The sequence below is a fragment of the Nycticebus coucang genome, chromosome 3 (assembly GCF_027406575.1).
Source record: "Nycticebus coucang isolate mNycCou1 chromosome 3, mNycCou1.pri, whole genome shotgun sequence".
NCBI classification, from domain to species: domain Eukaryota; kingdom Metazoa; phylum Chordata; class Mammalia; order Primates; family Lorisidae; genus Nycticebus; species Nycticebus coucang.
Window position 1 is genome coordinate 141375772 of NC_069782.1, and position 12837 is coordinate 141388608.

The 12837-nt window shown below is 43.7% G+C and overlaps 1 protein-coding gene across 1 annotated transcript in view; it reads right to left on the reverse strand.

The window, feature by feature from the left end:
* Positions 1 to 12837, reverse strand: part of LOC128581133 (guanylate cyclase 2G-like) — a 61325-nt gene that overhangs the window by 22470 nt on the left and 26018 nt on the right. The window contains 3 exon segments of the mRNA XM_053583518.1: positions 259 to 427; positions 7819 to 7891; positions 12045 to 12148. Coding sequence (XP_053439493.1) covers positions 259 to 427; positions 7819 to 7891; positions 12045 to 12148 — 346 coding nt within the window.

Consider the following 12837-nt stretch of genomic DNA (forward strand, 5'->3'; position numbering starts at 1 on the left):
GCAGAGCTTACGTTCTACACGGAGAATGTAAGGCGAGGACACTAGGGATCACAGAAGACTGAAAAGAGGGCAAAGGCTGTGGCAGGTGGCCCAGCCGCGCTGGGACGAGAACCAGTCTCTTACCCAGACATCACCCCATGGGCTCCAGGGCAAGACCTATCTGTGGGTACCCAGCCAAGTGAGCATCGGAGAGAAAGATGGGCAAGGATCCCTGACCCCCTCCGACAGCTACTGAAGGTAAGATCTGCTATTGACTACCTGAGGGGTCGGTAGTTTTCTCATCGAAGGTTCTGAGCATCTGGCCGTACTTGAGTTCCCACAGCCCAAATCCCGTCAGCTTCACCTGCATCCTCCCGTCCACCAGGCAATTGGAAGGCTTCAGGTTGCCATGGGACCCCCGGGGGCTCCCGTGGAGAAACAGCATGCCCTGCAGGGGGGACAAGGAGCAGGTGAGGCAGACCACATGCCAGTGACACTATTGGCGGGTACCAAGGCAGAGGGACAGGAGGCCAGAAACACAGATCCAGGGCAGGGCACGTGCCCATCTCTCTGTTCATCCGTGCAAGAGCCACCAGCACAGCCTCTTGTCTCAGAGTCAACCTGAGCAGGGACACTCAAAATGGAGAAAACTAGTATTTCCGGCTCGTCCTTGTGAGCCCAACAAGGCAAGGACGGTTTAAAACAAATACCTCCTAAGGGTCAGGTTCCTGAGTTCACACCCCAGCTCTCCCACTCAGCAGAGGCCAAGTTACTTTATCCCTGTAAGCCTCATACTTCTTACCAAAACGGAAGTGAGAAAAATGCTTACTCACAGTGTGGTTGCAGAGATTACATGTGATAATGCAAGTGAAAACAAAGCAAATACCCAGTGCAAGTTAGAATGAAAACATTACACACATAGGATAAATGCATAAATATCTTAGAGATCAGTATATAGAAACAACACTAAGAAATTACACATATTACTTTATTACCTACACATTATAAATTATAAACTATTACATGCACTTCTCAGGAAAAATGAAGAATACTGAAAAATTCTTGTGGCATCCAGTATGTTCTCAGGAGTTCCATCCTATTATTATTATTCACGAGGAGGGCAGAAAGATCTAGTCAGAACACACAAGTATAAATCTGGCTTCATTCCTCAGTCTCTTCAAGCAATTCACTTCACCTCACTGGGCCTTGAATTTCCATCTGTGAGATGGGACTATCTAGACCCCTGCTGCTCAGGGGATGGCCTGGGCCCAGCAGCATCATGTGGGAACTTGACAGACCCTCGGGCCCCACCCCAGACCTACTGGATCAGGACAAGAATCCCAGGCAATTCTTGTGCACACGCAGTCTGACAAGACCTGTCCTGGTCAGTTGTTCCTAGCCTTAGCTGCACCTGAGAATCACATGGGGACCTTAAAAACAAAAAACAAAACACAATGCCTGGGCCCAGACAGAAGCACCTATATTAGCTACAGATTACTATGGTACGAGCCAAGCACAGGTGCAAAGGACAGAAGCAGGAACGTGATCAGAGGCAAGGGTGCTGCGTCCAGGAATACTTTCCAAAGATGCTGAGTCATCAGGCAGGGCTGATTCTCGCATAGCAGAGAGATGGGGGCCTGGAAGGGCAGGAAGGGGCTTGAAGAAAGGCCTGGAGTTGAGAAAGAAAAGAAATATTTGCAGAGAACAGGTAGAAGAAATTACTTTGGAAAATGAGAACCATCCTATTCAAACATGAGAAACAAATTTTTTTATCCCTGAGAAATTTCCAAAGGCAGATCTAGAAGAAGTGAAGTGAAGGTGAAGAGGAAAGGGCCGAATGCTTTTCAGGGTAAACCATGACAGTGCCAGCAGGTGGGACCAAACCAATTGGTTGGTTTTTCTCTTCCTTGCCGGCTTCACAGAGAAGGCATTTAAATAATATTTATTACACATTTCCAGTTTCTTGGACTTTTAGGTACTGACATGAAAGCTCTCTGTATCTGTCATATGAATCTATGAATGGTTCATTTACAAAACAGTTAGTTTGAGAGCCGCAGCATTTCCCAGGCCCAGGGCTCGCAGCAAGCCCTTGGCCTGTGTCTCCCTAGGTAACCTGAGCTGCCTCAGCCAAGAGCTTTCAAAGCAAGAGTGAAAAATAACAGAGCTTCTGTCAAGGCTCTTATTAAATTTTTATTTTTAAGTTGATAATTCTAACCTCACATCAGGTCCCAACCTAACTCCCTGACTTAAACTAAGTCATTTAATCCCACCTTGTGACCCTATAGGAGTAGATGCTGTTACCATCAACCTCATTTTCCTGGTGAGAAAAAGGAGAACAAAGAAATGAACCTGCCTCGGGTCACACAGCTGGCCAGGGATGAGCTGCACTCAGTCTTCTGTAGTCTGATTCCCAGTCGGTGCCCTGACCGACTGCCCTGATGTCCCTTTGTGAATGGAAGAAGCCTGGGACCTGCAGAGAGTGAGAAATGCTGAGAACTTCTTTTTAGCCACATGGTGACATGGACATCCACACTGCGATGTGTCTGTGGTGTGCAAATAAATAACAAGAAATCTTTGGGGGGTTCTTACTCTGTACTGTGCACTGTGCAAAATACTTTATACAAATTATTGAGTTTAACCTTTTCTGAAACAGGCTCGTATTCTCATTGTCCATTTCACAATAAGGAAATTATGGGTTTTAAATTGATCCCAAGAAATCAGAGCCTGAGCTGGGATATAAACCTGGATTGGGTTGCTTCTAAAGCCCAGCTTCTTCCAGACCAAAAGACTTCACTGTTTTCTGTGCCCTGGGTGACAGTGGAGGATGGTGTGGGAGGAGGAAGGAGGGTGGGTCACGGCATTCTTTATTCTCTGGCATGATTACACCACCACAGCCTGACTGGTTCCAGTGAATCTCCAACCCAGCTGAGAAGGGGCAGTGAAGTCATGCGTGGGCATGGGACTGGGAGGCACTGGTCACAGAGAGGGGAAAGTGAGGAGGGCATCCTGAGAGGACTACTGTTCCCAGAAACAGGGGCTTTGGGCCTCTTGTGCACCAGCTCAGCGACCCACCTCTTCATCCCGCTGTGCTGATTGGCTGAGTCACTATCCCACTTGAGCCAGAGCCCTGAGGCCAAGATTGCATCAGAAATACAGAAAGCAATAAGGAAAGCTGCAGGAGAGCAGATACACATCCACGCCACCCCATCTCACCCGCTGCCCCAGATTCACATCCACCCCACCCCGTCTCACCGCTGCCCCAGCTGCCATTATCAGCGTGACATGTTGATTTTAGAGATGGTAAATGCAAATCTCATTTTGGAACTGCAGCCCATCCAACCAGACCCAGAGGGGCTGGGCTAAGGCGGCCTCTGGGATTTCTCCAGCAAGGCGCCAACAGGCTGTGGTCCCAGCTTGAAATCTGGTGAGACCAGTGTATAACCCAGGTCTCTGATCTCACAGACACCTCTCCGTTCAGCAGGACTGTCCCTGACACACACAGAGTCCTCTCTTTCCTCCTGCCTTTGCTAGTACCAGGTCCACCTCAGGCATGAGCTATTTTACATTCTGAGATGTCACTGGAGCTCAGGCCATTAGGGCAAAATGACACTCTCAGGGATGCCCAGAATCCTAGGTGTGTAGTCCTCTCCAAGAGATGGCATGGGTGTCGCTATTTTCTATCCCAATGGAAAGGCACGATCTTGACACATATTGTCAGAGAGCAAATAGAACCATGAGAGGACTCATGATTTATGAATCAGGTTTTGTGCTCTCTTGACAGTCCCACCACCTGTCTGCTAGCAATGTTTCTTGCCCTACTAGAAATTCCCAGGTGGCCAGTGGGGCTCCTACCTCTGGCTCCCAACATCTGTGCTCTCCGATACTCAGTAGAGACAAGTACAGCAGTGAAGAAAAACCTTTAAGCTGGCTACAAATCTGAATCTGCCTCTCACCAGTTGGGCAGGTGACTTCGTCTAGCTAAGCCTCACTTTTCTCCTGTCAAAAATGGACTATATATTAATATTTCAAATTATTAAAAAATTAATAATGGAATTAATTTATAATTAAAATCAATGTCCAATAGAAACATAAAGCAAGTCACATTTTTAAATGTTTTAATAGCTGTGTTAAAAAAGCTAAACAGTCGAAATTAATTTTAAGGCTCGGCACCCATAGCTCAATGAGTAGAGCGCTGGCCACATATGCCGAGGCTGGTGGGTTCAAGACTAGCCTGAGCAAAAAGTGAGACCTCATCTCTACTAAAAATAGAAAAAACTGAGGCAAGAGGATAGCTTGAGCCAAGAGTTGGAGGTAGCTGTGAGCTATGATGATGCCATGGCACCCTACGCAGGCAACAGCTTGAGACTCTGTCTCAAAAAAAAAAAGAAATTAATTTTAATAATATATTTTACTCAATGTGTTCAGAAATCTTACCATTTCCAACATGTAATCAACATAAAAATATTACTCGGGCTCAGCGCCTGTAGTTCACCAACTAGGGCCCTAGCCACATACACTGGAGCTGGCAGGTTTGAATCCAGCCCAGGCCTACCAAAGAACAATGACAACTACAACCAAAAAATAGTGGGTGTTGTGGTGGGTGCCTGTAGTCCCAGCTACTTGGGAGGCTGAGGCAAGAGACTCACTTAAGCCCAAGAGTTTGAGGTTGCTGTGAGCTGCGACACCACAGCACTCTATCCAGGGTGACATAGTGAGACTCTGTCTCAAAAAAAAAAAATAATAATATATGTATATATATATACACACATACACACACATATATATATAATGTTGGAAATTTATTTTCCTTTTGTTTTTTACTAAGTCTAAAACATTTGGTATAAACTTGACAAAGCACATCCCCATCTGGACTGGATAGGGAGACCAGTGCCCAGCAGCTACACGTGGCCAAGGCTATCTTAGTTGGACAGAGCAGACTTAACCTATAGGCTTGTTGGAGGAATTAAAATAAGAAAATGTACTTCTTTTAGTACTAGTAATGGAGTTATCTATAATTGTATTAATAATAATCCTGTTATTACTAATAATACTAACAATATTAATAACAATATGGGTAGGCATAGAACTAGACATTTTACATACTTCAGTCTTCGCACAACGCTATGAGGTGAGTACTGATGTCATCTTTATCTTCATATACAGGAAAACTAAGGCTCAGGGGGTTGAGGTCACCTGGCCATTAAGCAGTAGAGTCAGGCTTCAAAATCCCCAGTTTCTATGTCAAACTATCTTTCATCCTTTTCATTCCTCAGGACTTCTCTTACTTAGAAAGGAAGGCCCATCCTGACGCTAAGGGTTGAGCTACCTAGGGATATGACAAGGAGTTTCACTTCTCTGTGCCACCAGGCCCGGAATTGGGTCTGACTCCAATTAAGTGCTCAGATTATGTTTGTTAACTTGGAAAGTCTCCAGCATCTCAGAATCTCTCTCCTAACCTGGCATAGCAGCAGTGCTCGTCAAATAGACTTAGAGAGAAGACTTGTTTTTATGGATGGGATGTGACAGCCAAAAGCACAGTCTGACCCGCAGAGGACGGCTCAGTGCCCAAGCCCAGGGCAAGACTCTAAGAGGTGACAGTACATTTTCTGTTCCTCCCAGTCCCCTTCAAGGAATGTTGGCAGAGTAAATCAGCCTCCAAGTACCTACCTGTGCCTATCATGGATGAATTCCTTACACGAGCACACACTGTGCACGTTGCATTGCAGGAGGCAGTGATCCCACCATCGCGAGATGACAAGCTGCCCTCTCTTCTCCTAGTATGGAGTAGGACAAAGACTCAGTGACCTAGAACAGGTGATGACCACCAGGGAGATTTTCCCCTTAAAGGGGCCATGCTCACCTGCCCAGCATTTCTCCAGAAAAACCTTTGAGTTAATGCTTTTTGAAAACCAATTGTCCACACTGAAAAGACCAAACCTGTGAGTTGTTCGTGTTGGTGAGTACACACTTACTAGCTTGTTCTTCACATGCAATGTTAGCTGTTTTTCTGGGGGAAGGAGACACATAATCTGAGCTCAGAGCAGTTCTCTGGGCTTGGCGGGAAGGGAGGGAGACAGGACACCATGTGAGGTCATCCCTCTGCCGCCTAAGGAACTTTATATAGACATATTTCAGACTGTTTCGTTTTCTTTTTCTCTAGCTAGATTTTTAAGCCATTCAGAGCTAGAAATAAATCCTCATTTTCCTACAGAAGTGACCAGAGCTGGGTAAACCCTTAACAGATGCTTAATAAACTTCTAATGAAATAATAACAGTGATGGTGGCCCAGGGTTGGCACAGAGAGATTTCTGTTTGTCAGCCTTGCTCGGTAACAGTATGCTGGTTTCCCACTAAAGCCTAGGAAAAGAAAGACTCACAAGGCCATGAGACTCAGCTCCCTAGAAACAAAGAACAACAAAATCCTTGAGGGTGGAAAGCTCTTCATTCTCCCTACATGGAGGCAGAGGTCCAGAGGTGGAAGTGGTCTGGCAAAGCCAGCTCAATAGGCCAGGGGCCAATACTCCAGGAGGGCAGAGATTATGACTCACCCCTGTAGCCCTCACCATGCCTGGGCTCTTCCAGGCAGGTGTCTGCTGGCTGATGTTTGGACAATGATAGTTGACAACCAGCCCTGACCCTGCTGCGGATGTGCTGCTCACATATAGACCAAGACCCACTCCCAGGTCATTGATTTGGTCCTTTCTGATGTGAAAAATATCAGCAGCAAGCTTAGAAGTAACATCTGGGTTTAGCCCAGGCGGAAGAAAGCAGGCTTAGGATTCTGGCCTCTCCTGCCGTCTCCCTCCCTCATTGCCCGCTGCACGCCTAGGTGGTGGTGCTTTGAGACAATGCATCATCCTGGTCTCAGATCTAGCTACTACTTTCCAGAATCCCCCCAACCTTCATGGTGATAGGAACTGGCTTCCCTCCACCTCCTTCTCAATTGCCCTGACATCCCTGAATGGGCTTCTAGACATGAGATTGACTTCTCCCTATTGCAAAACACAAAAGCGATCTCTACTTCTTCCTACTAAGAAGCAACATGGCATTGTGGGTAAGGGTATAAGACACAAAACACTTAGGTTTGAATCCTACCTCTGCTACATAGTGGCTGTGAGACTTTGGACAAGTTATCTGAGCTTTCTGCTCTTCATGTTCTTACCCATGAAAGAGAAGTAATAATACATCTACCTTACATTATTTTTCATGATAGTTAAAAACATTAATAAAGTACTAGAAAGTTCTTGGCCCAAAGTAGGTCCTATAATACTTTAGCTATTATTATTATATTATTTTTTCCTCTTTTCTTTGCAGCCACCACAACTCCATGTGCCCAAAGTAAAGAGTCTGCCTGCTAATAAACCTCAAATCTGCAGCCCTAGCCCACCTCTTAAGTCAGCAGCTTTGTGGTTACTGTGGCGTGATCCCCATTTTCTGGGGAAAGGAATGAGGGACGAAGGAGCAAGAATGGGTATTAGGAACCCCGCTGCCCAGCTCCACTTATGTTCTAGTATTTACGGTCTAGAAATTAGATTACATTAAAAGTTCTACCCTAAAATGTAAATACTCTGCTCTTTCCTGATCAGGTAAGCCTATCATCTATTCCAACTTTAGTGTAAAATATTTTCTTCTCTCTATATTTGTTGTAATCAGGAAAGAAGAAAAGAATATAAAAATCTGATCGACAAGGTAGTTTTTAGAGCTGGAATCAGTTTGAAGAAGAGATCTGAAGATGGCTAGAATTTTCAGGAAAGATTACAGCTCAGTTTCATTCAAGACATACACCAACTCAAAAACACTATCATATTTATTCTTCAATTAGGTTGATGTTATACTCACACTGACTATGTCACATGCAAATGAGATTTTGAATATCCAATCCATTTCATGATCAGAGCTTCTCAAAACATCCAGAAAAACATGATTATTCAAAATATCACCAGCGGGGAGGAGAGCAAGATGGCGGCTGAGTAACAGCTGCCTTGCATCTGGGTACCGTAAGTCTGGGGAGATAGGACTCCAGGCATCTCTGGCTGGTGGGATCTGCCTATCATCACTCCTATGAGGATACAGGGAGTCAGCGAGAGACTTCTGGACCCCAAGAGGAGGAATAAAACAGTGGAAAACCAGCAAGTGGTCACGTGTGTTCAATCGGTCTAAACCCGCCCGCAACTGTAAGTTCAGTAGCAGTGAGACCGCAAACCAGAAAGGCCTTACCTGTGAACTGTTTTGGTGTCTTTGGACTTGGCACTCAGTTGAACTGCCTTGGGGAGAGCCTGAGCCGGAATGCGGAGAACTTTGGCTGTTGTCTAGGGCCCCAGTCTGAGCAGCTGAGCCAAACGGAGCTAATAGTATTTGGCTGTGGGCCACAGGGAGCCATTGTGAGCCATCTGCCCCAGCAAGCTCCGCCCTCAGGGTCTCAGAGCTAGAATCGGGTGGGAGCTGGTAACCCAGTGACCAAGTAGCCTAAGGGTGGGGTATGAGCCGCCTTGCAGCTTCTGCTCAGCAAGTTTACAAGTTCAAAGTGCCTTGTAAGTGGGCTGAAGAGAGATTTAGGGTGTCTACCTGCTGGGGTTTGAGAAATCAGCAGCCTCCAGTCTTATCGGAACTGTGATTAACATCTCATACCCCAGAAGACCACGTATTGCCCAGACAATATTCAACAACATATAAATACTGCTTTGTTTTTGGTTGTGTTTTGTTTTTACTGTTTTTTTGTGTTTTTTTTTTGTTTGTTTGTTTGGTTGGTTGGTTTGGTTATTTTTTTGTTTATTTTGATGTTGTTGACATTGTTTTGTTTTTTAATTTCAACCTTTTCCGTACAGATCTTTTTTCTTTCTCAATTTTTCTAGTTTAATTATAATTTCCCATTGGTGCCTTTTTTAATAACTAGAACTTCATTTTTGCTAGTGTTTCTACCGCTATTACTTGGTTTTTCACCCAATTTTATCTCATAAAGTTTTCTGCTTGCTTGTTTTGGTTTGATTTATAGCATTTTTGTCTTTCCTCTCTACTAAGTGGAGGTGGGGTACTGTGTCTGATCAGGTTATCAAAGAGCTGCTGACCTCAAGGGACCCACCCAACTGTGCACCCCCAGAAGGTGGTTTTTTTTAAAGGTTGTGTCAAAGTACCCTACTGTATACCTATATTGCTCTGTCTCCCTCTTTCTGTGCCTCTCTTCTTTTTGTCAATATTCCATTTACCCACCCACAGTAATGTTTCAGGATATAAAATCAATGTCCACAAGTCAGTACCCTTTGTATACACCAATAATAGTCAAGATGAGAAGCTAATTAAGGACACAACTCCCTTCACCATAGTTTCAAAGAAAATGAAATACCTAGGAATATACCTAACGAAGGAGGTGAAGGACCTCTATAAAGAAAACTACGAAATCCTCAGAAAGGAAATAGCAGAGGATATTAACAAATGGAAGAACATACCATGCTCATGGATGGGAAGAATCAACATTGTTAAAATGTCTATACTTCCCAAAGCAATCTACCTATTCAATGCCATTCCTATCAAAATAGCAACATCATACTTTCAAGATTTGGAGAAAATGATTCTGCGTTTTGTATGGAACCGGAAAAAACCCCGTATAGCTAAGGCAGTTCTTAGTAATAAAAATAAAGCTGGGGGCATCAGCATACCAGATTTTAGTCTGTACTACAAAGCCATAGTGGTCAAGACAGCATGGTACTGGCACAAAAACAGAGACATAGGCACTTGGAATCGAAATGAAAACCAAGAAATGAAACTAACATCTTACAACCACCTAATCTTCGATAAACCAAACAAGAACATACCTTGGGGGAAAGACTCCCTATTCAATAAATGGTGTTGGGAGAACTGGATGTCTACATGTAAAAGACTGAAACTGGACCCACACCTTTCCCCACTCACAAAAATTGATTCAAGATGGATAAAGGACTTAAACTTAAGGCATGAAACAATAAAAGTCCTCAAAGAAAGCATAGGAAAAACACTGTAAGATATTGGCCTGGGGAAAGACTTCATGAAGAAGACTGCCATGGCATTGCAACAACAAAAAAAATAAACAAATGGACTTCATTAAACTGAAAAGCTTCTGTACAGCTAAGGAGACAATAACCAAAGCAAAGAGACAACCTACACAGTGGGAAAGGATATTTGCATATTTTCAATCAGACAAAAGCTTGATAACTAGGATCTATACAGAACTCAAATTAATCCACATGAAAAAAGCCAACAATCCCATATATCAATGGGCAAGAGACATGAATAGAACCTTCTGTAAAGATGACAGACGAATGGCTAACAAACACATGAAAAAATGTTCATCATCTCTAGATATTAGAGAAATGCAAATCAAAATAACCCTGAGATATCATCTAACCCCACTGAGAATGGCCCACATCACAAAATCTCAAAACTGCAGATGCTGGCGTGGATGTGGAGAGAAGGGAACACTTTTACACTGCTGGTGGGACTACAAACTACTACAACCTTTCTGGAAGGAAGTATGGAGAAACCTCAAAGCACTCAAGCTAGACCTCCCATTTGATCCTGCAATCCCATTACTGGGCATCTACCCAGAAGGAAAAAAATCCTTTTATTATAAGGACACTTGTACTAGACTGTTTATTGCAGCTCAATTTACAATCGCCAAAGTGTGGAAACAGCCTAAATGCCCATCAACCCAGGAACAGATTAACAAGCTGTGGTATATGTACACCATGGAATACTATTCAGCTATTAAAAAAATGGATACTTCACATCCTTCGTATTAACCTGGATGGAAGTGGAAGACGTTATTCTTAGTAAAGCATCACAAGAATGGAGAAGCATGAATCCTATGTACTCAATTTTGATATGAGGACAATTAATGACAATTAAGGTTATGGGGGGGGAAAGCAGAAAGAGGGATTGGGGGGGGTCCTTGGTGTGTGTCACACTTTATGGGGGCAAGACATGATTGCAAGAGGGACTTTACCTAACAAATGTAATCAGTGTAACCTGGCTTATTGTACCCTCAATGAATCCCCAACAATAAAAAAAAAGAAAAGAAAAGAACAAGTGATCCCATCGCAGGCTGGACAAGGGACTTGAAGAGAAACTTCTCTGAAGAAGAGAGGCGTGTGACCTACAGACATATGAAAAAATGCTCATCATCTTTAATCATCAGAGAAATGCAAACCGAGGCCGACTTTAGACTCTCTCAGTGAAAGGTTTGAGCACCCCCTAACTACTTCTGCCTGAATCCTGTCATGTAGAAAGGTCATTAAAAATGCAGATTCCAAGTTTCTACCCTGGAACCATCTAATTAGCATCTTTGCGAGGGAGATACAGGGTTGGGCACTTTAAACAAGTCTCAAGTGAGTCTCAGACATGCAGAAAATAGAGAATCGCTAACCTAAAGAGAATGACATAGAGTTTTAATTTGCAATAGTCTGATACTTTGTGTTTTAACATTAATGAATTAAAATTTGGGATTACACTTTAAGCAAACACTTGCTTTATTAATTAGACTTAACACAATATAATAAAAAAAATGAAAGTACCATGAATAAAAAATATATATATATCACCAGCAACTCAACCTAAAAACAGTGAGCTTCATATAGGGAGCAGATCTGACTCCAATATACCCGATATTCTCAGCCGGAACCAATACAATGTGAGGCAAAATAAACTCCCCACTAAACCTAGTAACTAGAAATCTTCCCAGGAGATACCACAGCCTGACTCAATATTGAGAAAGTAAGTAGTTTGGCGTTTTACAAACACTTCCTCATTCCTGACATTAAGCTGTTGTTTACAGACCATCCATAGGATGGGCCTAGGAACGTAATTCAAGAGTGACATCTTAGGAGAGGAAACCAAGCTCAGACAGTTTCCACCAGAAGAAAAGAAACTAGACACTGGGCAACTCCCCCATGTAATTTGATCCCTAAAAGCAGGTGGTTCCACAAGATAATTCAAGTCTCACAATTAGACCAGAGAGAAACAGTCCCTGGATGAACAGGAGAAAGCATTGATAAGGGCCTTTATTAGCTGAGGTAAGAGTGACTATTTTGCTTACCTTAAGACTTCCTTTTTTGCAATACTGGTTGATGATGCAGATGTTAGGTGATTCTGCGCAAATACCAAAGAAGTAAACAATGTTCTCGTGCCTTAATTCACACATCTGGAAATAATAATGGTCACAATAGCTTGTGTATAGACAGTGTCTTCGTGTCAAGGACAGTGCTGAGTGTTTTACATATTTTCAGTTAATTCTTGCAAAGATCTTGTGCAATGAGAACACTTACTGCTTTCGTTTTACAGAGAAGGCAACTGGGGTCCAATAGGTAATGTAATTTGTGGAAGATCATGTAACTTGTAGGTGGCAGAGCGGGGAGATAAACCTGGGAAGTCTGCCTCCAGCAAATAAACCAGAGGGATGACCAAAATCTAACCTTAATCATGACTAAAACCACATCACGGTAATAGACTCATTCCTGCTTCCTTGCTTATGGCTGTGTATGCCAGCGAGGGGGCCATAACAGACTGTACACACAGAACAAGAAGTCCGACCCCATAAATCTGACTCCCTCAAGATCCAGGTTCAAGGTAGAGTAGCAGCCATCACAGACGCAGAGAATAAAGGGCCAGAATTAAAGCTGGGAAGAATTAAAGCAAAAAAAAAAAAAGCAGAGGTTGGAGGGATCCCAGGCTTTACATGGCTGGGCCAGGGGACAGGGTCTGAGGTCCAAAGCCTGTGCTCTCGTGGGGGTTAGAGAGGCAGGCCCAGTTAAAGGAAGCAGCCTCCCACCATTGCTCCTTGAGAACAGGGAACTGGCAGATGAGAGGCAGAGAGCAGCACAGCTAGGTTAC